The 27,005-nt window shown below is 45.4% G+C and overlaps 1 protein-coding gene across 1 annotated transcript in view; it reads right to left on the reverse strand.

Annotated features, from left to right (window-relative positions):
• Positions 1 to 27,005, reverse strand: part of CMTM4 (CKLF like MARVEL transmembrane domain containing 4) — an 86,475-nt gene that overhangs the window by 12,303 nt on the left and 47,167 nt on the right. The window contains exon 2 of the mRNA XM_068261415.1: positions 16,249 to 16,425. Coding sequence (XP_068117516.1) covers positions 16,249 to 16,425 — 177 coding nt within the window. The remainder of the gene's footprint in view (positions 1 to 16,248; positions 16,426 to 27,005) is intronic.

A 27,005-nucleotide genomic window follows, 5' to 3' on the forward strand; every position in this document is an offset into this window, starting at 1 on the left:
TCTACGTGTTTTTTTTTCCTAGGATAGTATGGCTGTCCCTGCTGCTTTAACCACCCTGGCGTTCTATTGTTTGCGCAGCTCAATTTTTTGAATATTTTTTTTTTTAAATCATGTAGCTAGCCTAGTACATGATGCCCCCCTCCCTTCTGCATCCCTCCCACCCCTCCAATCACCGCTGGCGCTATTACCCATAAGGAAATCCCGTTCAGAACGGGATTTACTTTAGGGCTTCCCCCGTCGCCATGATGACGATTGCAATGACGTAATCGACATCAGACGGAGTTCCGATCCGCCCCTCAGCGCTGCCTGGCACTGATTGGCCAGGCTGCAAAGGGGCTCCGGGGGGGACGTGTTACGCGGCGGGTAGCGGCGCATAGGCAGCGAGCGGCAGCAATCGTCCCCAACGCGCAGCAAGCAAAGTGCTTGCTGCGTGTTTAAGAGAAAAAAAAAAAATTATGAAAATTGTCCCAGCGGGGCCTGAGCGGCAGCCTCCGGCGGTCATGGACGAGCTGAGCTTGTCCATACCGCCAAGGAGGTTAAGTAACTGTCAAACGTTTACGGCACCAGAACAATACATGTTGTGACCCTCAAGGCCTCATCTTGTAAAAGGAAAAAAATAAATAAATAAAAAAAATCCGTTTGCCAGCCTGATTTCAAAAACACTCAATCAAGCTCTAGGGTAGAAAAAAAAAACATTTGTTTTGCATTACGTTTTAGTAAGAGGGCTTTTTGGTCCTTTGTAGCCCCTCACACTCTCCTAGGAGTTCTGGTATCTGGTTCACCATGAGCTTGTTGGGTAATCTGTAACTCTGGGTGCTTCAAGTCCTACTCCATAGAGCCACATTAATCCATGCCCTGCACTGATTAGGATCAACCAATCTGAAACAGTCTGTATGCATGTTGGATTAGTGTGGCTCTGTACAATTAATAAACTGACACAACACTGCATTCCAGCGGTTCTGGAGGGGCGTTTAACTTACAGGGACAGCAAAGATGATTTGCATATTCAACAGTAAAGCATTGTGGGAGACATCATATGCTCACTCCAATCTGAATTATCGCAAATACCTTCTGTTTTAAGAAGGCAAACTCTTGTTTTGCACTACACTTTAGTAACGGGGCTTTTTGGTCCTTTGTAGCCCCCTACACTCTACTAGGAGTTCTGGTATCTGGTTTATTACGAGCTTGCTGGGTAATGTTACTTAACCACTTCCGGATTCTCGGAGCGTATATACACGCCCCTGAATCCTGAAGTGTATTCCATGGACGAGCGGCCGTTCCATGTCAGTTCCCGGAGGGTGTCTCCGTGAACACCCTGCGAGCCGATCGGCGGCTCGCAGGGTAAATGTAAACACACGGGGAAGACCTTCCCCGGTGTTTACATGTATACGGCGCTGCTGCGTAGCAGCGCCGTAGAGGAGATCGGTGATCCCCGGCCTCTGATTGGCCGGGGATCACCGGCATCTGATAGGCTAAAGCCTATCCCATGAGGCGCAGGACGGAAATCCGTCCTGCGCCGCTCACAGGGGGAGGGAGAGGGAGGGAAGGGGAAGGAGGCCAGGAAGCGCTGCGGAGGGGGGCTTTGAAGAGCCCCCCCCTGCAAGCGCAAGCAGCCGGCGGCGATCAGACCCCCCCAGCAGGACATCCCCCTAGTGGGGAAAAAAGGGTGGGGGGGGGGGGGGGGGGGGGAGTCTGATCGGCCTGGCTGCAACCTGATCTGTGCTGTGGGCTGGAGAGCCCACGCAGCACAGATCAGCACAAAATAGCATGGTAGGGAAGTGGTTAAAGTAAACATAGGCAAAGTAATATCTCTTTTCATAGTGTCAGGTTTTCCTGTCCTTGGCTCCACAAGTCCTTGTGGGTTACTGATACAAAGGCTTTTTCAGCTCTCCAATCCTCTTATGTGACTATTTCATAGGACAATCCACTTCAGAGATTCCAAATGGGTCATCTCAATGATTTTAACCCATTAGGACCTTTAATAGTCATCTTGTTTAATAGAAGTGCACTGCTTTTGACCTCAGTCGGCAGAATGTTTTGTGCTGTAAATTCTTGGAATGCTTTGATCTCTCCATCTTAGCAGAAATATAGAAACTGAAAGCAGAAGTCCTCTAGTATTGTCTCACACTGTCCCCTAGTGACAAGTGGCCATAAATACAAAATAAAATAAATAGGTCTGGAGCTATTGCAAGGCTCTAAATAAAAAGTGTCTGCTTGAATACAAAGCGGTACAGGGGACAGAGATAGCACAGAGTTTTGACTTATGGACAGATTTCATTTGTTAACCAGGGGACTACCTGTACTTGCAGGCGTGCAGGTGGAGTCATAGGCATGTGGGCAAACTCACTCTCTCAAAGGAGATACCATGCAGGTTGCAGCTCTGACCATGCATCATGAGCACACATATGCATACTGGTGTGGCAAGTCTACTCTGCAAGCGTGAGGGCTGGTAGAAGCCTTTCCTATGACCAGTACCCCAATCCTGACTAATGCTTACATGATCCTGTGCTGCCAGTTTCACTTTTTGGCTAATGCCATCCTTATTTTGCCAGATTTTCCATTGCAAAGGTCTGCTTGCTAGCCCTGTTGGGGCGTGTATTGGAGGTAATCTGGTCTGTATCAGAGCATCCTCACAAACAGAAGCGCTGGTGGAGAGCAGACTGGAGAATAAAACTCGGCACCCAAACTCACAGAGAGCCAAACAAACCAGCCTTAGCCAACATTTCATACCTAAAGCTTCACACTGTGGAGGTCTTAACCACTTCGGTACCAGCAGTCTCTGGCCCACTAAGGATAAGAAACTGCCGATACGAAAAACTTGCATATTGACATCATGCCGCACGGATTCGCCATTACCGCCAATCGGCCGCTCTCTCATTGCTGAAACTATGACGGCAGAGCTCGGTGAACCGGCCAGGAGGCAATTTCATTGGCTCACAGTGATTACAGGGTCAGGAGCCAATGAAATTGTCTCCTGACCAGCTCATGAAGCTCTGCTGTCATATCGACAGCAGGGTGTGTGAGCTGTAGCGACATGAGAGCGGTGCGATCAGGGGTAGCCTGCGATGGGGGAAGTTAAAATCTACCCCTGGGAGGGAAAACAGCTCCCAGAGCATAGATTTCAACTAGTGCAGTCTGGAAGCGGTTAAACTACATCCAACAACTTGTTTCAATTCGAGGCCAATAACCTAAAAGTTTATCTTGTGTGACATGACGAGATAAAACATAGGTACATGTAATGGTAGTCCTACTAATGCCCCATAAACAAGTTACATGAAACTCATCCGAGACGGTCACTAACGTCCCCCTCTGCTGTGAATCGAGTGTGTGTACAGCAGGCTCCATACTGTTGGGTGGATAGAGTTGGCCAATAACAGTGTTCTCTCTACTCACCCCATCGCCAAGTGATGTCACTAGCATGCTGCTCTATTATCCCTCGTCCCTCCCCCAGAATAGCAACAGAAAGAATACTAGCATGCAGGCAAGTGATGACTCTGTACAGTTCTATTTTCCTGCACTGTAAGTGTTAAAAAAAACCCTCATATTCTGGATAGCATACTGGTAAGGCTGTTACCTTTGATGTAAGGGTTCAGCCTTTGATCAGGGTTCGAATCCTGGCTCAAGCCAGTACAAGCATTAAAGAGTCTTTGGGCAAGGCTCCCTAATGACCCTGGTCGCCTGTAGCTGGAGCTTTGAAGCACTGAGTCTGCCAGGAGAAAAGTGTGATATACGTGTTGTGTCTTGTCAATGGAAATGAGGCAGTTGAACAGCTTGTCAAATACAGCCCAATGCAATGAGAAGTAAATAGAAGGCAAAACACTTATTAGCATGGTTTCCTCAGCCAGAAAAGTTCAAAGGGTTATTACTTTTGTTTATTTTGCGGCTGAAATAAGCAGATTTTTAGTCACAGATAAAAGGGGAATTAGACAGGCGACACCCTCTAAATACATACAGGGTGCATTTCTCCACTTTAAGTGGGAATGGGCCTTTACTCTTACTACTAGAGGCCTGTGTGTGTGTGGCAGCACATTGGGCTCTAGAATGGGCCAGGCTGTCCTCCAGTCTGACTTCCCCTGTAAATAGTGGCGGCACGAGAACAAGCTTCTTTTCTCTGCACCACTGCAAACCTAGTGTGGAAGTGGGGGGGGGGGGGGGGGAGATTACCAAGCAGATCCTACAGCTGTTATACAGCGCCAACATCTTCCGCAGTGCTGTACTGTGTATAGTCTGGTTCAGGGTGAGGCAGGTAATTTGGACGTAGTGCCTGGTAATCTGGGCACCACCACAGACTGCATTGTTAATTGAGGTTACAGTGGCATCATTGTATAAGTTGGCCGCTGGACATAGCCGAAGCAGCACAAAGTTGCATGAAAGAACTGACAGGTAGGGTTTGGCGTAGGGTTAACAGTAGGCAAGACCAGATTTATAGCGTAGTATGGATACAGAGGCACCAAAAGGATAAAAGTATCTAAAAAGTTTAAAACATGAGGCGACAGTGGTGGACTTACCTACTCCAAGCAGACACAAAAATAGCCAAATGTGTTTGTCAAATAGAACAATTTTACATACTATGGGGGACAATGTAATGCATTTTGCAGGCTTGACCCCGCTTCCTCAGGCAATAACAGAGAAATAGCATATGTGGTCAGTAGAAGAGCCAGGCACCTCTCTGTCCAGACCAGATGTATACTTTTCCTGCATCTTCCCTTCCATGTGCAGCACCCCCTCCTATTCCTTGTGCAGCCCTCTATTCCATGTCTAACATTCACGTACAGCAGCCTCCTTTAGTTCTATACAGGTCCATTAGACAGCAGCTCCCCATTTCCATGTGTTACCCCTTATTTGTGGCCTTTGTATTCCATTTGCAGCCTCTTCTTCCATATGCAGCAATCCCTCTTACCTAGTCAGGTGCCGCCCAAGGCCTGGGCCTTTCCAGCAATCCGGCCCTGACAGTAGGGCTAGTTTTAGGAGTAGCTATGAGGAGGATTCGTTTTAGGAGGAGGTAGAGGCCTAAGTAGAATGTCCGCAGTATTGCCAATATTTTACAAGCAGCTTCAACCTCTACCCTTTTAAACATATATGAGTTTATGGACCCAGCTACAGATACTGTATGTGTGCAGGCACAATGGCACAGGCAAACCAGGGCTGTGGAGTCGGAGCCATTTTGGGTACCTGGTGCCGGAGTTTTCATAAACGTAGGAGTCGGAGGATTATGGTACCAAATACAGAGCCCTGATAAGTATTAGACTAAGGAGTCGGAGTAATTTTGGGTACCTGGAGTTGGATGATTTTTGTACAGACTCCACAGCCCTGAGGAAAACATGAGGCAGCTTGGTATGAAGCCTTATGAGCCATTTCAGATTTATAACTCTTCACCTCAGGATTAGGTTAATAAATCTTTTGTACCAGAAAGATTTAATATCACAGTTATCCTTTAACTTGTTTAATCAGTCAGCGAGCAGCACGACAAGAAACAGAGACTTTATGAGTGGAAGTTTTATTGGCCTAGGATGGATTTGTAAGTCCAAACAAATAATAAAAATGGTATTTGAGTAAGATGTCACGGGACACATGGCCTATTTCAGCTGGCGGTCATTACCTCAGAAGGTATGAGAACACACAACACCCGGTGAGAGTGAAAACAAGTCTATTGCACAATCCTGGGAGTTTCACACATCATTAAACCCTCCGCTATCAAACGCTGCAGTTTACTGGGAGCTCCTGTGTGATGTGTCCACAGCTGAGGCCCCGACAGGAAGTTGCCATGTGTCTTCCATTACGCTCATTAACAGGAGGGGACAATAAACTCCAGCAGGGCCAAGATCACTGTAGAGCTGGTATTTATTGGGAGCCGAGCACCAATGAAACGTGAGCTAATCCAGGCAGAGAAATGTAATGCGGAAAGCTCAGTGGACCAATCAGGCTTCTGTGAGGGAAATGTGCATCAGAGAAAGAAGAAGCAGAATGGCATTGTGGGAGATCAAGGGCTTCCGGCAGATGTGCATTCATCCACAAGTGACTATCATAGATTTCTTCAGAAGCATCTACAAACAGCCCACATTTCTGCTGACAAGACAGATCAGAGCCAAGTCAGCAGATTTTCAAGGCAGCCCATGTCCCTCTATAACCCTCTAACAGCAAAAATGTGGCGATTAAAGCCTAAAGCCGTATCTACACTGTTGATTTTCCTTGGGCGAAACAACTCTACTTGACAGTCTTGGCTGAAAATCTAAAATTTGTATAGTGTCCTCTGATGTCACTGGCCTCCCCCACCTTCAGCGATGTGGTGGGACAGATCACAGTCCCCCAAATTATTATTTACTATTTATATAGCGCCGACATCTCCCTGCAGCGCTGCACAGACTATATGGTCTCGTCACTTGACTGTCCATCAAAGGGGCTCACATCACCTTATGTCTATGTATGTATCGTGTTGGTATGTATCATAGTCTAAAGCCAATTTAGGGGAAAGCCAGTGGCATTGTTAAGGAGCTATGGGCCCCGGTGCAAGTTTTACATGCGCCCCCCCCCCCCCCAAGCACTCTATACATAACAATTGATATGGAGCACCAAAACCTGCAAATGGCAACTACAGTGTCAGAGGTGCAAGAAGGGGATGGGAAACAGCTCGTTAATGATTACTACTATTTAAAGCATCTATAGAAGTGATTATTACTAACACAGGGCCAACAGAGAGCTAGTACTGTGCTTGAGGGAGGGCCCCTCTGACCCAAAGGCCCTGATGCGATTGCTACCTCTGCACCCCCTATTGCTACGCCACTGGGGGAAGCCAATTAACCTAACCGTAGGTCCTTGGGATGTGGGAGAAAATTCACACAGATACGGGGAAAACATACAAACTCCTTGCAGATAGTGCCCTAGTTGGGATTCAAACCAGGCCCAGGGCCAAGGCAAGGAGTGCTAACCACTGCGCCACCGTGCTATCCCTACATGCTTCCGTTACTGTGTGAGCTTCCTTTGAAACTGTCTGCAAGTCTTAAAGGGACCGTGCACTAAAAGGGATATGGAGGCTGCCATATTTAGATCCTTTTGGCTGCATGTGGCCGACATAGCTAGACTTTATTGAGAGGGATGCGAATGAAGGCTCTGTCAATGATAAACTATGTCAATTTCCTCGCTGTCCTGTTGCTCCTGTGCCTCTTAGGCAGGGGTCCCACTTGAGTTTGCAGAAAACAGCAGCATTTTTCCACGGATGAATCTGCAGTGCTGGCCGACAACCAGCTGAGAGCAGCTGACTGTTCCCCCAGCAGGAAACCGCAAATTGCTCTCACTGCACTGCGATTGTGCATTGAGAAGCATTAGGTGCTAGTAGATTTACCAACACAGTATAGTGTAATAACTGAAGTAAATTAGAGCAGGAATGGGGAAATGGAAACCACTGTGTGACAAGGTGGGAGAACTAGGCATTTAGAGAAAAAGCCAAGCAGAGACTCCAAGGGCCAGCAGGTATGAACTAACCCTGTTTTACATAACTTTACCAGTTACATAATAAAAAAATAATATATATATATATATATAAATAATTTTCCTCTACTGACCTTACTATTGGTAAGCATAAGCACTTTCTTTCAGTGTTTTGTGACGCTGTCCTATGCACTAAACGCACTTTATTATCATTTGCTATTTGCTATCTTTTCTATTTCTTTTCTATTTCTGTCTTCTAGGGGATTTTATTTTGCACTGTACTCTAGCACTTTTATATAATGGTTGACTCTTACTTCACATAATGTTGCTGCTATCGGTTTTTCTCTACATCCAATTGTTTTTTTGGATGGCAATGTGTATCTCACACCTGTGTATAATGCTATCTATTTTTATCATTATTAATTGAATGGTCAGTATTGTATGGATTTAGGGCTTGTTTCCACTGTAGCGGTGCGGAATCGCCTGGATTCCACCGCAGAAGAAATCGCATGCAGGTGCGTTTTTTTTACACGTTATTTTACGCGATTACGCATGCGATTTCGCATAGGTTAGGCTATGTGCGTTTTTAACCATGTCACTGCCTGTGTTAATTTACATTGGTTCCTATGCGGAATCGCATGCGTAATCGCGTAAAATAACGCGTAAAAAAACGCATGCGATTTCCCTATTAAATACATTAGCGGCGATTCGCATGCATTCCACTAGCAGGCGAATTCGTTGGCTCTTTTGTGCGTTTTTTCACCGCTCATAAAAACGCACCACGCAAACGCTACAGTGGAAACAGGTCCATTCACTTGCATTACATGTGCGAATCTGCATGCGTTGGACGCATGCAGATTCGCGATAGTGGAAACGAGCCCTAATAGCCTTGTGATGACTTTATCACTTTTGTATTTAACAATATTAACCACTTCCCGACCACCTAACGCACAGGGGCGGCCGGGAAGTGGAGCCCGCAAGGACCAGCTCACCCACAGAGGCGGCGGTCCTTGTAAGGGCATGGGCGGAGCGATCGCGTCATCCGTGACGCGATCCTCCGCCGGCGCCTGTCTCCGCTCACCCGCCGCAACATCCCGCCGGCCATGTAATGTTTACAAAGTGTATTATACAGGCTGCCTCCTGCCCTGGTGGTCCCATTGTCCGAGGGACCACCAGGGCAGGCTGCAGCCACCCTATGTCGCACCCAAGCACACTGATTTCTCCCCCCCTGCCCCAGATCGCCCACAGCACCCCTCAGACCCCCCCCCCCCCTGCCCACCCCCCAGACCCCTGTTTGCACCCAATCACCCCCCTAATCACCCATCAATCACTCCCTGTCACTATCTGTAAACGCTATTTTTTTTATCCCCCCCCCCCCCTGCTGATCACCCCACCCACCCACCCCTCAGATTCTCCCCAGACCCCCCCCCCCCCTGTGTACTGTATGCAGCTATCCCCCTGATCACCTGTCAATCACCCATCAATCACCCCCTGTCACTGCCACCCATCAATCTGCCCCTAACCTGCCCCTTGCGGGCAATCTGATCACCCACCCACACCAATAGATCGCCCGCAGATCCGACATCAGATCACCTCCCAAGTGCAGTGTTTACATCTGTTATCTACCCTAAACACCCACTAATTTCCCATCAATCACCCCCTATCACCACCTGTCACTGTTACCCATCAGATCAGACCCTAATCTGCCCCTTGCGGGCACCCAATCACCCGCCTACACGCTCAGATTGCCCTCAGACCCCCCTTATCAATTCGCCAGTGCAATATTTACATCTGTGCTTCCCTGTAATAACCCACTGATCACCTGTCAATCACCCATCAATCACCCAGTCACTGCCACCCATCAATCACCCCCTGGCACTGCCACCCATCAATCTGCCCCTAACCTGCCCCTTGCGGGCAATCTGATCACCCACCCACACCAATAGATCACCCGCAGATCCGACATCAGATCACCTCCCAAGTGCAGTGTTTACATCTGTTATCTACCCTAAACACCCACTAATTTCCCATCAATCACCCCCTATCACCACCTGTCACTGTTACCCATCAGATCAGACCCTAATCTGCCCCTTGCGGACACCCAGTCACCCGCCTACACGCTCAGATTGCCCTCAGACCCCCCTTATCAATTCGCCAGTGCATTAGTTACATCTGTTCTTCCCTGTAATAACCCACTGATCACCTGTCAATCACCTGTCAATCACCCCATCAATCACCCCCTGTCACTGCCACCCATCAATCACCCCTGTCACTGCCACTCATCAATCAGCCCCTAACCTGCCCCTTGCGGGCAATCTGATCACCCACCCACACAATAGTTCGCCCGCAGATCCGACGTCAGATCACCTCCCAAGTGCAGTGTTTATATCTGTTCTCTACCCTAAACACCCACTAATTACCCATCACCCCCTGTCACTGCTACCTATCAGATTAGACCCCTATCTGCCCTAGGGCACTCAATCACCCACCCACACCCTCAGAAGCCCTCATGCCCCAGCCCTGATCACCTCGCCAGTGCATTGCTTGCATCTATTCCCCCCTCTAATCACACCTTGAGACACCCCATCAATCACCTCCTGTCACCCCCTAGCACACCTACCCATCAGATCAGGCCCTAATTTGCCCCGTGTGGGCTCCTGATCACTCGGCCAAACCCTCAGATCCCCCTCAGACCCCCTTCCGATCACCTCCCCAGTGCATTGATTGCATCTATTTTTCCCATCTAACCACACCCCGAGACACCCATCAATCACCTCCTGTCACCCCTAGCACTCCTATCCATCAGATCAGGCCCAATACAACCTGTCATCTAAAAGGCCACCCTGCATATGACCGGTTCCACAAAATTCGCCCCCTCATAGACCACCTGTCATCAAAATTTGCAGATGCTTATACCCCTGAACAGTCATTTTTAGACATTTTGGTTTCCAGACTACTCACGGTTTTGGGCCCGTAAAATGCCAGGGCGGTATAGGAAACCCACAAACTGACCCCATTTTAGAAAAAAAGACACCCCAAGGTATTCCGTTAGGTGGTATGACGAGTTCATAGAAGATTTTATTTTTGTCAAAAGTTAGCAGAAATTGATTTTTTTTTTCACAAAGTGTCATTTTCACTAACTTGTGACAAAAAATAAAATCTTCTATGAACTCGCCATACACCTAACGGAATACCTTTGGGGCGTCTTCTTTCTAAAATGGGGTCACTTGTCGGGTTCCTATACTGCCCTGGCATTTTAGGGGCCCTAAACAGTGAGGAGTAGTCTAGAAAACAAATGACTCAAAATGACCTGCGATTAGGACGTTGGGCCCCTTAGCGCACCTAGGCTGCAAAAAAGTGTCACACATGTGGTATCGCCGTACTCAGGAGAAGTAGTATAATGTGTTTTGGGGTGTATTTTTACACATACTCATGCTGGGTGGGAGAAAACTCTCTGTAAATGGACAATTGTGTGTAAAAAAAATCAAACAATTGTCATTTACAGAGATATTCTCCCACCAGCATGGGTATGTGTAAAAATACACATTATACTACTTCTCCTGAGCACGGCGGTACCACATATGTGGCACTTTTTTACACCCTAAGTACGCTAAGGGGCCCAAAGTCCAATGAGTACCTTTAGGATTTCACAGGTCATTTTGCGACATTTGGTTTCAAGACTACTCCTCACGGTTTAGGGCCCCTAAAATGCCAGGGCAGTATAGGAACCCCACAAATGACCCCATTCTAGAAAGAAGACACCCAAACGTATTCCGTTAGGAGTATGGCGAGTTCATAGAAGATTTTATTTTTTGTCACAAGTAAGCGGAAATGACACTTTGTGAAAAAAAACTATTAAAATCAATTTCCGCTAACTTGTGAAAAAAAATAAAAACTTCTATGAACTCACCATACTCCTAACGGAATACCTTGGGGCGTCTTCTTTCTAAAATGGGGTCATTAGTGGGGTTCCTATACTGCCCTGGCATTTTAGGGGCCCTAAACCGTGAGGAGCAGTCTTGAAACAAAAATGACCTGTGAAATCCTAAAGGTACCCATTGGACTTTGGGCCCCTTAGCGCAGTTAGGCTGCAAAAAAGTGCCAATCATGTGGTATCGCCGTACTCGGGAGAAGTAGTATAATGTGTTTTGGGGTGTATTTTTACACATACCCATGCTGGGTTGGAGAAATACCTCTGTAAATGACAATCTTTTGATTTTTTTTTTTTTACACACAATTGTCCGTTTACAGAGTTATTTCTCCCACCCAGCATGGGTATGTGTACAAATACACCCCAAAACACATTATACTACTTCTCCCGAGTCCGGCGATACCACATGATTGGCACCTTTTTGCAGCCTAACTGCGCTAAGGAGCCCAAAGTCCAATGAGTACCTTTAGGATTTCACAGGTCATTTTGAGAAATTTTGTTTCAAGACAAGTTAGCGGAAATTGATTTTTATTGTTTTTTTTCACAAAGTGTCATTTTCCGTTAACTTGTGACAAAAAATAAAATCTTCTATGAACTCACCGTACTACTAACGGAATACCTTGGGGTGTCTTCTTTCTAAAATGGGGTCATTTGTGGGGTTCCTATACTGTTCTGGCATTTTAGGGGCCCTAAACTGTGAGGAGTAGTCTTGAAACGAAATTTCTCAAAATGACCTGTGAAATCCTAAAGGTACTCATTGGACTTTGGGCCCCTTAGTGCAGTTAGGGTGCAAAAAAGTGCCACGCATGTGGTATCGCCGTACTCGGGAGAAGTAGTATAATGTGTTTTGGGGTGTATTTTTACACATACCCATTGCTGAGTGGGAGAAAGATCTCTGTAAATGGACAATTGTGTGTAAAAAAAATTAAAAAATTGTCATTTACAGAGATATTTCTCCCACCCAGCATGGGTATGTGTAAAAATACACCGCAAAACACATTATACTACTTCTCTTGAGTACGGCAATACCACATGTGTGGCACTTTTTTGCAGCCTAACTGCGCTAAGGGGCCCAAAGTCCAATGAGCACCTTTAGGCTTTACAGGGGTGCTTACAAATTAGCACCCCCCAAAATGCGAGGACAGTAAACACACCCTACAAATGACCCCATTTTGGAAAGTAGACACTTCAAGGTATTCAGAGAGGGGCATGGTGAGTCCGTGGCAGATTTCATTTTTTTTTTTTGTAGCAAGTTAGAAGAAATGGAAACTTTTTTTTTTTTTGTCACAAAGTGTCATTTTCCGCTTACTTGTGACAAAAATTAATATCTTCTATGAACTCACTATGCCTCTCAGTGAATACTTTGGGATGTCTTCTTTCCAAAATGGGGTCATTTGGGGGGTATTTATACTATCCTGGAATTCTAGCCCCTCATGAAACATGTCAGGTGGTCAGAAAAGTCATAGATGCTTGAAAATCGGAAAATTCACTTTTTGCACCATAGTTTGTAAACGCTATAACTTTTACCCAAACCAATAAATATACACTGAATGGGTTTTTTTTTAATCAAAAACATGTTTTTTCACATTTTTCGCGCTGCATGTATACAGAAATTTTACTTTATTTGAAAAATGTCAGCACAGAAAGTTAAAAAAAATCATTTTTTTGCCAAAATTTATGTCTTTTTTGATGAATATAATAAAAAGTAAAAATCGCAGGTGCAATCAAATAGCACCAAAAGAAAGCTTTATTAGTGACAAGAAAAGGAGCCAAAATTCATTTAGGTGGTAGGTTGTATGAGCGAGCAATAAACCGTGAAAGCTGCAGTGGTCTGAATGGAAAAAAAGTGGCCGGTCCTTAAGGGGGGTAAAGCCCACGGTCCTCAAGTGGTTAATGATTGGCTGAGTGTTCAGCAAGGCTGCCCTGCATTGTTTTTAAGTTTTTTTATTACTTTTTGTTGAATAAAGATTTTGATTAAGATTTGATCATGCAGATATAGACCTCTTGAGTGGTGCGGTTTTTTAGGGAACTTCTGTTTCTGGTTTGATCCAATAATTGAACTTAATCACAATTAGTAGCTGACACCCCCTTTTACATAAGAAATCTATTCCTTTTCACAAGCGGATCATCAGGGGGTTCTGTATGGCTGATATTGTGGTAAAACCCCTCCCACAGGATACTGTGAGGGCCATGGTCCTAGCAGTTTCCTGTCTGTGAATCTCGTTGCATTATGGGAAATAGTTGTTTCCAACTGCCAAAAAGCAAGCAGCAGCTACTTCCACTGACATTACCTGCCAGCAGTAAAAATGTCACCATGTGATAAATGCCAGAATGTAAATCAGGATCAGGGAGAGGAAAGATTTTACAATGAGCAAACACTGACTAAATCATTTATACATAATTATTGTAAAAATGAAGCACTTTTTTTATTACATTATTTTCACTGGAGTTCCTCTTTAAGGCAGAGTACAGAAATGGGCTGTAGCTGGGGCAGAGTTTTCTTACCGTATGGAATATAGATGGCAATCACTGTAATGGTGAACCCATACTTGGGAGAAATAGCCGGTGTAGATTAAAATTCTTGAGTGAAGAATGAAAAGAATGAACATGAGAATGCAGACGCAGTGTGAAATCTTCAGCCACACACACACATATTAGAGCATTAATCCTGCACCATAGGTGGTAGAGGTGGCTTTATTGCCAAGAAGTCAGAGCAGCCCCATGATATCATGTGACCCACCCTAATCATGGAGGAGAAATCAAAGGATTCAAATCACCCTGGGAATACTCGCTAACAGTAAACATCACTTTCTCATTTTAATGTAAAATGTTTCCATATTTTACCTTGTAGCTCTGGGGGGTCCTAGATACTTATCCTGCTTTCTCCCCCTTTGCTGTCAGTGGGCATTTACAAGAAACTGCATCTCTAGCCTCCCTAGGACCCAAATGGCAACATACAGGAGATGCCCAGAAAAAAATATATTAAAAACGGTTTAAATCAACCTATGCAAGTCATTCCTGCTAATGTTATCTGAGTAACTAGGGAAAAATACCTGCAAAAACACAATTTTAACCACTTCAGGATTCGGCGTACGCTTTACTACGCCCCTGAATCCTGAAGTGGATTCCATGGAAACGGCCGCTCGTGCGAGCGGCCGTTCCATGTCAGTTCACGGAGGGTGTCTCCGTGAACACCCTGCGAGCCGCCGATCGTGGCTCGCAGGGTAAATGTAAACACACGGGGAAGATCTTCCCCGCTGTTTACATGTATACGGCGCTGCTGCGCAGCAGCACCGTAGCGGAGATCGGCGATCCCCGGCCTCTGATTGGCCAGGGATCGCCGGCACCTGATAGGCTGAAGCCTGTCCTATCCGGCGCAGGACGGAATTCCGTCCTGCGCCGCTCACAGGGGGAGGGAGAGGGAGGGAAGGGGAAGGAGGCCAGGAAGCGCTGCGGAGGGGGGCTTTGAAGAGCCCCCCCCCGCAAGCGCAAACAGCCGGCGGCGATCAGACCCCCCCAGCAGGACATCCCCCTAGTGGGGAAAAAAGGGGGGTAGTCTGATCGCCCTGGCTGCTAGCTGATCGGTGCTGCGGGCTGGAGAGCCCACGCAGCACCGGTCAGGCAACCCCCCCCCCCCCCCCCCGGTACAGAAGTGGTTAAAGGGGGCTGAAAGAAAAAAAAATTGCCAAAAACAGTGTCCCAAAAATATGTCAACTCCTTTTTTATTCACATGATATATGTGCTCCCCACCCCCTCCCACATTTTGCCTTCTCTTGGTGCCTCTCTACATGCTGGGACTGTGCAGTACCAGCAAAATGGTGGGAAGGTTTTTTTGGGTTTTTTTTCTGAGAGCTACACTAAAAAGCTCATCTCAGCATGCAAATCAAAAGACAGCTTCCTATTTTGGATAAGATAAGGGCACTATGACCAGAAGGTAATTTAATCTACAGGCTCATACACACATCAGACCATAGTCTTTGGAAAATGAAAGATCACAGACCAATTTTACCCCCTTCCATGTAGTATGAGATCCAAACCTTCACAGTCTATTCTATGGAGCTGAACTCCCCATCAGACAGAAATCTTTGCAAGATGCTGCACACACAGATGCTGTACAGACACAAAAGATCAGTATCTGCAAAAGATCCGTTCCTGCAAAAGATCCGTTCCTGCAAAATGCATTCATAGTCTATGATATCTGCAGATCATCATAAACACCTTGTTTAACAGACATTCATCTGCAGATCAGATCCACCAGGATGGATTTTCAGATCTGCAGATGATAGGTCTGATCTGCAGATGAATGTCAGTTAAACAAGGTGTGTATGATGATCTGCAGATCTCATAGACTATGAATGCAATTTGCAGGAACGGATCTTTGGCAGGAACCGATCTTTTGCAGATACTGATCTTTTGTGTCTGTACAGCATCTGTGTGTGCAGCATCTTCCAAAGATTTCTGTCTGATGGAGAGTTCAGCTCCATAGAATAGACTGTGAAGGTTTGGATCTCATACTACATGGAAGGGGGTAAAATTGGTCTGTGATCTTTCATTTTCAAAAGACTATGGTCTGATGTGTGTATGTGGCCCTAGTGATGTCACTTTTGAGAAATAGTAAATATGGAAATCAGCAGACATTTTTTTTCCTTTTTTTCACATCACATTATATTAATTCTGACAGTGAACACTAAAATAAGAGGACAGGTAAGCTAAATAAGTTTTTTCTTATTGGAGGATTTCTTTTTTTCAGTTAATATGAAGTTTCATCCAACTTCAATAACATTTCATTACTTTGTGGCTAAATTGCACCAACTGCAATCCTTGTTATTTTTGGATAAGGACCTGGAGAGGACTGCTCCATTTTGTCTGCTGGGACTTAGCAGTAGACTCACCGTCAGTATCCAGTTGATGTGTGGGACGCGCTCATGCAACGTCAGGCTGAACATGAGGAGTAAGACACCGGTCACCACAAACGCACTGCAGCTGACAAACTCAAAGAAATAGAGGCCTTCACAAGGGGAGCACTCCATGATCGTCTCAATGCAGATAAACGCCAGCAGGGCCAGGAGCTGCAAACACAAAAAGGTCATATTCAATTACTCTGTATTGAAGAAAAAAAAAAAGTTCATGCAAACCAGACATGTCAGCGTTGACTGGAGTTAGAGAAGCTAAAGAGAAATGGTTCAAGTGATTGTGATAGGCAAGACTCCTTCCTGGTAGCGGACACTGCCACTCCTGAATCTCAAAAGGGCCTTTTTCCACTAGCCTGCGATTTGATTCTGATCGCAAATCGCAAGGTACATTAAACTAATGGAAACTGCAGCAGCAATTTCCATTAGTGCGATCCGACTGCGATGCGATTTTGGTCAAAGCGCAATAGTCATCCTGCCGCGTTTTGTATGCGATTGAGCTGTACTATAATGAGTATAGTAGCTCAATCGCAATCGCATGGTGGAAATTGAAACGCAATCGCGATCACATCTCATAGTGGAAAAGGACCCTAAGGGGGTTTACTTCTCTGCAATAGGCAAGTACTGCCCTGCTGCCACACAGCTAAAGCTTCAGCTACAGGGTGGTTTTTAAAGGGGAACTGAAGTGAGAAGACTATGGAGGCTGCCATATTGGTTTCTTTTTTAACAATACTAGTTGCCTGGCAGCCCTGCTGAGCTATTTGGCTGTAGTAGTGTCTGAATCACACCAGAAACAAGCACACCGCTAATCCAATCAGATCTGACAATAATGGCAGAAACACTTGATATGCTGCATGCTTGTTCAGGGTCTATGGCTGAAAGTATTAGAGGCGGAGGATCAGCAGGACAGCCAGGCAACTGGTATTGCTTAAAAGGAAATACATATGGCAGCCTCCATATCCCTCTCACTTCAGTTGTCCTTTACATTGCATCTAAGAGCACATACTGCTTTTGTATGGTTTTTTTTAATGCACTTTATTTGTGAAGGAGGAGGAGGCACCTTGAAGGACCAATGACTGCTTACAAACACCTCACACCATTTCCTCTAGAAACGCGTGTTATCACATGAGCCGTTATTGGTTAGGAAAACACCGTATCTTGCAGGAGGTAGGAAGGGAGTATAAGCCGTGTTTACAGAGAGTGACCTTGACCTAAACTTGAGCAATACAAACTGAGAATATTGTGGTGTAATACGTAATTGTCCGTTACCTACAGTGAAACAAGTAGAGCTAAATCCTGGAGACTATAATGCAAACTGTTTCTTTTGCTAGGAGTATTTAAAGAAAGTGCCTCTTTTTTCATCTTCCAAACCTCTGCATTGGTCCTTTAAAGCCCATCCAGCAAAAGCCAACCAGCAAATTCATGTGTGGAATGATGTGTGCTAAGATGATGATGTACTGTCACTAAGCTTCACAATAAACTGCCTAGTGGACAGTGCCTGTGTTTCTTGTTCTTTGTCGGATCCTTTCTTCACCAGGAGCACTTCCGGGAAGGGAGATTGATTCCATTGTTGGAGTTGGGTGTCCCTCTTTTTATGCCTGCCGACTGCCTCATCTGCACAGAGTGCCAAACTTCCTCTCCTACTACCTTACTCTATAGACATGCTTGGTATATTTGAGCAGCAAGTACAGTAAGTGTTAAGGTAAGGAGGGGGGATGACTGGGCTACGCATGAGTGAGCAATGTCCAGGTTGGAGTACAAGATCAACAGGTTTGCTCATTGATCATTGTGTAGCAATCCATCTGCTGTGTATTATGTCAGAGATGTAGGTATGCCAGGCTGGCAGTTGGCTTCATGGAGTTCCTGTATGTACATGTAAATTAACTATCATTGTCTACTTCTAATTAGGAAACACTTAAGAGCAGGGAATGCTAAATGGATTTGCTAGCCTCTGGCAAGGAGATGGCTAATTAGTCAATAGCCAGTCAGATCCTTACATTTGATCTGCTAGGAAATAATGTCACCAATGTGTCATCACCTGTAACCTGGAGTAGGGAAGTCTTTTGTTGTGTGTGTGTGCTATAATACACTTTTGCATGTGGAAGTTAGATCTCTGGGAATTAAATTATGTCTGGATATTTAATTAAAACTAGTTCCCCCCTTGCAAACGGGCTTGCAGCCTTAAGCCAAATCTCCCAGCATAAAAAGCAGGGGCAGATACCTAAAAATCAGTCCGCTCCTGACGGTAGCTGAAGCTGGGTGGACTCCCGGTCCAAGCTAAGTTGGCTCCTGGTCCAACCAGAACTGTGTCCGTCCACAAAAAACAAGTCCAAGGTTCTTCTATCTTGATCCCTGTTTATTTTGGTAAGCAAATAGCCTTGTGTGCATCTTTGTAACTTTTATCCTTGCAGCTTTTATTTTGTAACTTTTACGGTTTTTGTAAATCTTTTGTATATATTATTTTCTGAATTGTTCCACTTTTTATCCTAGAATATTAAATCGTTATTTAATAAGTTTGACTTCTGCTGTACTAAACTAACACCCATAGCCTAGAAGAAACTGAAGTGTAAGTGTGTATAAGTCCATGCCTGATTGTATGATTGAGAGACACTACCGTAGAAGATTGTAATTGCACTGTGTGTATGGGGCAATTCTGCGCTCGAGTGGGAAGTCTCAGAATGGCTAACAGTATCGTTCGGAACGACTGTTAGTGGTTTTGCTTCACTACAGTGTAAGATTGCAATTATGCGTGTGTGGGGGGCGTTTGTCATACGTTGGCCTAAAGCGCGCAGCTGACCCAAGGTACGAAAACGCCAGTGCGAGTCGCTCGACAGCAGAGTGAAAGTGTCTAGCAACAGCTAGTGGTGGCAGTGAGAAGTGTTTGAGGGGTCACAGCCTTGTGGTAGCTCGACTAAGGCTGCTTCCCCCCTCGATCTGGTCAAACCCGAAGTCGGGAACTGTATCTGCAGGTGCGCCGCAGGGCCGGTACCTGACACAGACGACTTCCAACAAAGTCGTACGGTGACCCCTCTGGAGGAGCCTCTTGCAATAGCCATGCGTGTCACTTCCTTTTCCTGCTTCATTCAGTGATGCACTTCTCTAACAGAGAAGACAGGGGTGACCCGGAAGTTAGAACATAGCCAAGATGGCAGCTGCGAAGTTAAATTGACAATGAACAAAAACTATTTGGTGTAGAACTGCGATTCAGCCATCAAATGAAAGAGGAGAGCACAAGCTACAGAAAGGTATGCATATTTAAGTACTTTGCAGTACTGGTCGGAGTCTCTAGGCATGGCCATGAGAGGTGCTCGGAGTCCCTTTAACCATAACATTTTTTTCATCAGATGTGACCTTTCAACACACTTTTTACGATCTAAGGTAATCAGAAGGCAATTCTCGATTGTTCCCAAAAAAAGGGTCAATTAGGGTATTTTATCTCTTCAGATACGATCGTAAAATTTCATATCAACTGCATTTTCAGTTCCAGTCGACCAAAGAATTGTTTCACATCGACTTTCAAAACACTGCACTGTTTGTTGTACCATGCAATCGCACATATTGCGTCAAAAGATCGCATCTGATGAAAATATTGTACTGTTAATGGGCATCTTTACATAGACAGATTGTGAGCGACTTGAGATGCTGTCGCCAATATGAATTATTTAGCACTCTGAAGAATGCTGCAGAAGATGACAGCACTGCACTGTACAAATGCATGATCTTAATAAATAAAAAAAATTATATATTAATAATAACAACAACCCCTTTAAACATTTTTTATACAATAAAACGCCTGTGGAAAAGTACTAGTGCTCTAACAATAAATCAAATAAAAAAGTGGAATTCCCATTTAAATAGGGTTTTCGGAGGATAGAAAATGACACCTCGAGTAACGTTGGAAAGCAGAAAATGCAGATTGTTGGTTTCTCCTAGTAAATAATATAGGACTTTCTTGTAAGACCTGCATTCCCGAGGAGCAGCCACACAGAGAATTACAGCTCCCAGATGAAGGATGTGAGAAGTTATTTCCTCTTGTGAGAGTCAGAACATTAATCAGGAGGCGGAGAGGCAAGGCTTCCCCTCAGCTTCTGCACACTGTTCCCCCACAACAGGAGATCTATGAAGAATGTGATGTACAAACAAGCAACATCCTTATTCATGGAAGGCTGACAGCTATCCACAGGACAAGGTGACAGCGATATCAGCTGCTGGAACTGACCCACAGCTACAGTATTGGTCAGCCCAGACAGCTAATCCTTCCTGATCGTTTTGGGTGGCATTTTCCTGAGGAAACGTTGCTCTGATCACTGCTTGGCAGCATGTTCTGCACTGTGAAGAGTTAACAAACAAGTATGTGTCAGATAAATGATTATGTTATAATCGGTGCCCAGAGGGTGTACAGCCGGGATAACTGCAGTTCAATGTACTTACACTAAATTACTACTAAGTGGGCTGGTAAGCCACAGAAACAAGCTTACAAAGACAGTAGGCTTTATCTGAGCTCCCTTAAAGGACCACTGTTGCAAATATCTTAAAATTTAAAATATATGTAAACACATACAAATAAGAAGTACTTCCTGAGTGAAATGAGCCAAAGATTACGTTTCTCCTGTGTTGCTGTCAATTACAAAAGGTAGTAGAAATCTGACAGAACCGACAGTATTTCGGGCCAGTCCATCTCTCCATGGGGGATTCTCAGCATGGCCTTTTAAAAAGACACTCCCTGAAAAAGATTTATACAAAGATGATGGTCAGTCGGTCTGCTCATTGTACACTTTTTTTTGGCAGCTGGACGGAGCAATTGCCATTCACTAAGTGCTTTTGAAAATAAAGAAAACCCTGAGAACCCCCTCTATGAGGAGATGGGCTATCGGTTCTGTCAGATTTCTAAAAAACAGTAAGTGACAGAAAACGGCCCGTTTCCGGGCTCCTTACTAGTCAGGGGGTTGCCCTATCTGATCCCTGCATGAACCCAGACTCTGTTGCACACAAGGAAGCAAACAAACTGGCATGCTAGACTTTTCCCGCACTTTGCCCCACCTCCTGCAGCAAGTGGAGGGTGGAAGTGCATTGTATTGGCTGAGAGGGCAACCCGTGGCATCATCTCAAGCATGCGCAGTAAGGATGAGCTAGTCTTCTAAACTACCTAGGGGCACAAACAGTTCCGAAGGCTGCCAAAGGAGTACCAAGGAGCAAGTCAACCTAGCAGGTTCAAATAACTTCAACTTGGGAAGGCGCAGGGCGGATGGGACAGACCAAGGAACGGGAAGGCTCCATGGCATCCAGAACCTTCCCTCTACTTACTCATTTATTTAGTCGCCTCCGAATTTTCGTGACCATATGTACTTCTCCAAGCCAGATGTGTGTCAATCACTTCTTCTTTCAGCTGTTGCATGAACATGTTCATAGCGTCACATATGCTGTCGATCCATGCTAGCCTCTGCCCTAAATTTTTCCAAGCATCGATGATTTCTCCAAAGCATCCAGTCTTGTCATTATGCGACCATAGGTATGGATCATGCAAGTTTCCTCCCTTCAGATTCCCTGAGCAGCAGGTGTGGTGGTCGCAAAGGTACTCTCCTTTTGTATGCCTTCCACCTAACCACAGTGGTAATTAACAAGCCCTGGCATTAGAAAAAGGCACCTTTAACACCCAACAGAAATGGGTCCAGAAGAGTGAAGTCCCATGTTTCCCCCAGCCCAGGAAGAGAAACGGGAAGGATTTCATTTAAGAAATTAGCAGCTCGTTCACGAACCAGTTTCCATCTAACTGATCAGCAGTTGCTGGCTTTGGTGGTGTTATTACTTATAATGATTTATAGAACGCCATCTTCCATAAGAATAATTGCTAGGGAAGTGCTAGTTAGCGGAGTCTATTGTTGGATTCCCACCCCATTAAAAAGTGACTCCCTGGGCTTTCCCAAACCCTGCAAAGAATGCCGTTTTACAACTATGGTAGCTAGTAAGCAGCGAGCCACACCAGGAACAAGAGTTTTGTAAATCTAAGTAAACACTCCATTACAGAGTGTTTTTGTCTGTTTGAAGCTTCTTAAACAGCCAATGTCAGATAGTCCACTCTTCAAGAAGACACTGGCAACTTCCTGTGCCACACACTGTCACTGCTATGGGTTGCAATCTTCTCACAGTGGTTCAGTCTGTGACTTCCCTCTTGAAGTATGTACAGCAAAATGACCCAATCCAAGCCGCAGCACAACCCACAGAGCCTGTAAACTGACTCAATGTACTCAGCTTTGTCTAGGCAGATGGTCAAAATTTCAAGGCTTGATTTTTGGCTGCAGAACCCTCATTTGACTTGCTCGCTCTGATTACTGTGCTATTAGACTGAATTTTTAGATCTGGGCTTTAAAGTGGTATTAAACTCAAAAGTTCATCTATAGTGTAAAGCAATAAACATAGCACAAAATTAACAGATAAAACCACCTGACTGGTTTTAAAGGTTAAAACTCTAGTTTCACATGATTTAAGGTGGCCATACACTGGTCGATTTGCCATCAGATTCGACCAACAGATAGATCCCTCTCTGATCGAATCTGATCAGAGAGGGATCGTATGGCCACCTTTACTGCAAACAGGATGTGAATCGATTTCAGCCTGAAACCGATCACAATCTGTGGGGCTGCCGCAACCCCCCCCCCCCCCCCCTTGCATACATTACATGTTCCGGCCAGCGCGAGTCCCCTGGTCCCAGCTGTCTTCTCCAGACCGTTCCTGCAGCTACTGAACTTCCTGTCCAGGGGAAATTTAAACAGTAGAGGGCGCTCTACTGTTTAAACTTCCTGCCGGGACAGGAAGTTCTGTGTAGCTGCAGCCGGTCCGGAACCCAGCGCGGAAAGAAGACAGAGGGGACTTGCGCCGGCCGGAACAGGTAATGTATACCCGCTGTATTGCGCCAGTCATTCGAACGCCGCTATCGGCGCACTCCCGATCCGCCGGCGATCGAGAAAAATCTTCCGCACGGACGGATTGACGAGAACGATCGATTTCCGACTGAAATCGATCGTTCTGTCAGCGGTGTGCGCTGCGATTTCACAGCCAATTCGATCACTGTGATAGAATCGGCCGTATATCGACGGGAAAATAGTTAGGTGTATGGGCCCCTTTAGTTGCTAACTGATAAGCCTGCCTTTGCCAGAAAGAATTATCAGATTGTGCTGGTAGTTTATAGACACTGTGTAAACAAGCAGATCGTTTCTGTTGTATTCTGTTGTAACTTCAATGGGAGTATATCTAATTAGTCCTGTAGACAGCAAGTATCTCAGTTAAGGTTCATACACACGCACTACAGAAGAAAACGACGGGTCTGTCGGCACCTCCCGCTGGGCGGGTTTTCAGCAGACTGTAGTGTGTGCGTATGCACGGTCGACGGACTGATAAGGCTGTTCCTGAACGATCCGCCAGGCCGGGCGGATCATTCAGGAACAGCCTTATCAGTCCGTCGACAGTGCGTACACACACACACTACAGTCTGCAGAAAACCCGCCCAGCGGGAGGTGCCGACGGACCAGTCGTTGGCTGCTGTTGTGCATGTGTACGCACCTTTAGCTTCAGTGAGGAGCAAATATGCATTCAAAAGACATCAGGGCAGTTTCAGTCTTTTTTTTTTTTTTTTTTTTTTTTTTTTATACTTTAATTATATTCATCCAAAACTAAAACAATTATCCAAACTGTCCAAAAGCATAGGACGTCAGATGATGGCAGACATCGAGACTGTCAAAAGCACCAAACAGAGCATCTCTACTGCAATTTCAGATGTCACGAGTTCCGCCTGCCAAGCAAAATGTATTTTTAGCTCCAATAAACATTTCCAGCCACTGCAGCTTAACTGCTCTACATGAGCCATGATTGGGGAGAACAGACACAAAGTGGTTATAAATTACAGGCACTGCTGTGGAGTGCTGGCTTCTGTGAACAGCAGCAATATCAGTGTATGTTACAGAGGTCATGGCAGGAAGCTATGCTATGAGCAGCCACATAAACACTAAAGGTCCTAGCTATAAAACAAAGCTCTCATCTGCTAACAGATCGCCACTTCTCTGGTTAGATCACCCCTTTAAGACTATTTTTTACACACACAGCAATCAGTTTAACAACATCGGCAATTACTGCTGTGATATACAGCAATTATCATAAATTGGCAATCTACAGCTCTGTTTACTTGGATGAAGTAATGGATCACCAGCTGCGATCGCTAGTTCCCACTTCCCACTAGATTTAGCAGTGCACAGCCCACTCACTAGCACAGTAGGGAACCCGCTATCAGCAGAAACTTGGGCTCCGCCATAGACATTATAAATTGCAGCAATAATATGAAATTTGGGCGCCCATGCTGCCCAATACATAAGCGGGTGCCACTATTTGAGCGACGTAGGCGTAAAAATTTCACTGGGTAGCCACAATTTATAATGGCGCTTTTGGCGGCACCCTAACATTATCGTAATTGCGGTGGATATCAGTTAAGGTTAGGCATGGGGAGCCTTTCAGGTTAGGCATAGGCGTGGGGGTGTTAAGGGTTAGGGGTGGGGGGTTGGAGGAAGAGGTTAAGATTATGCATCGTTATGGGAGGGTCCTGTGTGAGAATAGCAGGGCTGTGGGGTTGGAGTCGGAGTCGAGGAGTCAGAGCCATTTTGGGTAGCTGAAGTCGGAGAAAGTTTGGGTACCTGGATTCGGAGGTTTCCGAGTAGACCCGAACTAAAAATACAAGTTTTCAGACATAAAATATATTTTCTAAATTATAATAATAAATAGCAGTCGTTTTTCAGCTGCATGATGACAAATATAAAATATTTCACATTTATTGGCAGCAAATAATCCGGCAGACTGGTGGAGGAGGTGTCCAGCAAAGGAGGAATTGCTAATTGCTAATGGCTGCCACCTGTATAATACTAGTTATGCAAAAAGGAGGGTGAAAAGCAGGCACTGAAATGCTCATAGGCTTGAAGGAGTGATTATTTATATTTGTATGTGTCAGAGTGGTGCAACTAATTATTTTGAATTAAAAAAAGTCGTCGGATGATTTTTTTTTATTTGTACAAAATCCACAGCCCTGGTAAGTATTAGACTAAGGAGTTGGAGCCATTTTGGGCACCTGGAGTTGGAGTCGTGGTTTCATAACCTGAGGAGTCGGAGTTGGATGATTTTTGTACCAAATCCACAGCCCTGGAGAATATAGTGTTAGGTTAATTTGTTATACAATATTGGAAATTCTACTCGCCAAAAACTGGATGCCCAAATTTCCTTGCGCTTCATGCACACAACATGTACCCCTAACCTCCCTGGTGGGTATGTTCTTTCCTAATTTTAGAGTGTAAAAAGTGGTAAAATTTTTCAATTAGCTTTTAGATCCTAAAAAGGTATAGAAAAATCATAAATCCAGAGTCTTCAGCAGCCCACTCACCTCCCAGGATCCAGCACTGCAATTCTCCCTCCTGTTCTCCAGGTGGCACTCTACCCCAATGGTGAGATTGTTGTCTGTCGTCATGTGACAAAACGGCGATGTCACCTGGGGAGAGCCTCCGAGGACTGGAAGAAGACAAGCTGTAAGTGTCTGGGGGAGGTGATCACAGAAATCCTCATCAAGCTGGGAATCATTGGACTGGATTATTTTATCATTGTTTATAAAAGAGCAGAACAGCTACCCTACAACCCACAACAACTACTGTGTGGGTCAGTTGATTAGTGCATGTAATTACAGATTTATTATGTAACAGATTACTGGCTGGGCCATACTGCCTAGAGACCTCCGAAATAGTAAAGCAAAGCAAGTGAATAGAATTTCTTGAAAAATAAATACATAATCAGGTTATATCTGATGTCAGCAAGACGTTTCAATAAAGTTTGGATAGGGTGTGGGTGCCCCTTTTTGAGCTTGGGTTGTGCATCATTTTGCGCAGAATGATCTATGCAGCTTACTCCATTTTCCAAAGTCCTGAGCATGTGCATTGGAGAAATAAAAGACGCATCCCTAATTCACTCAATTTGAGGATGAAGGTCTACACGTCCATTCCTCCAACAGATCCCAAATTTTGAGAGTGTGGAGAGGACCCATACCTCTCACTGCCCCAAGCCACTCATGGAAAATTAAAGACCATCAGCCCCCCCCCCCCCGGTTTCTGAGATGGTATATACAAATCTATCCCTGGACCCAGCGAGTAGCTGGTGTCAGTGTTTGGGGGGGCGTATGGCGGAGGGGGGGGGGGGGGGGTGTCGGCGATCCTGGGGCTCAAACTTGCAAATTTGGCATCAATGTTTGCAGTGTCGCCAAAACCCACTCAAAAGTAGAAGTGGCTAGAGGGGTTCAATCACACTTTGTAGGCTGTGGGAGCCTTCAGAGCCCCTCGGATTCGTAGAATGCCCATTTCCAGGCCTAGAAATCCCACTTCATTATCTGCAGTACGATGAGGGACGTATCATTTTGACAGTTTTCCCCTATTCTGTTATGGTTGCGGTTACCGTAGGCTGTTGACCTTGCCACTGTGAGCAGAACCTTCTAAGCACAGAATCTAAGTGACCACGGGTCTTCACCCACGACCCCTTGAGGGGGAAGCAGGACCACAACCCCAGGAGGGGGGAGTGAAACTTAGCTGCCTAGTGCCCACCAGGTTGCGCTTAGGAAGATTCAACAGTGGCTCAGAGAACAGATGATACTGCGTTGTAGAGCAAGTAACCGAGACAAGGTGCAAAGTCAGCAGGCGGAAGAGTAGTCAGGCGGTCCGGGATCA

This window comes from Hyperolius riggenbachi, chromosome 11 (genome assembly GCF_040937935.1).
Source record: "Hyperolius riggenbachi isolate aHypRig1 chromosome 11, aHypRig1.pri, whole genome shotgun sequence".
NCBI lineage: Eukaryota > Metazoa > Chordata > Amphibia > Anura > Hyperoliidae > Hyperolius > Hyperolius riggenbachi.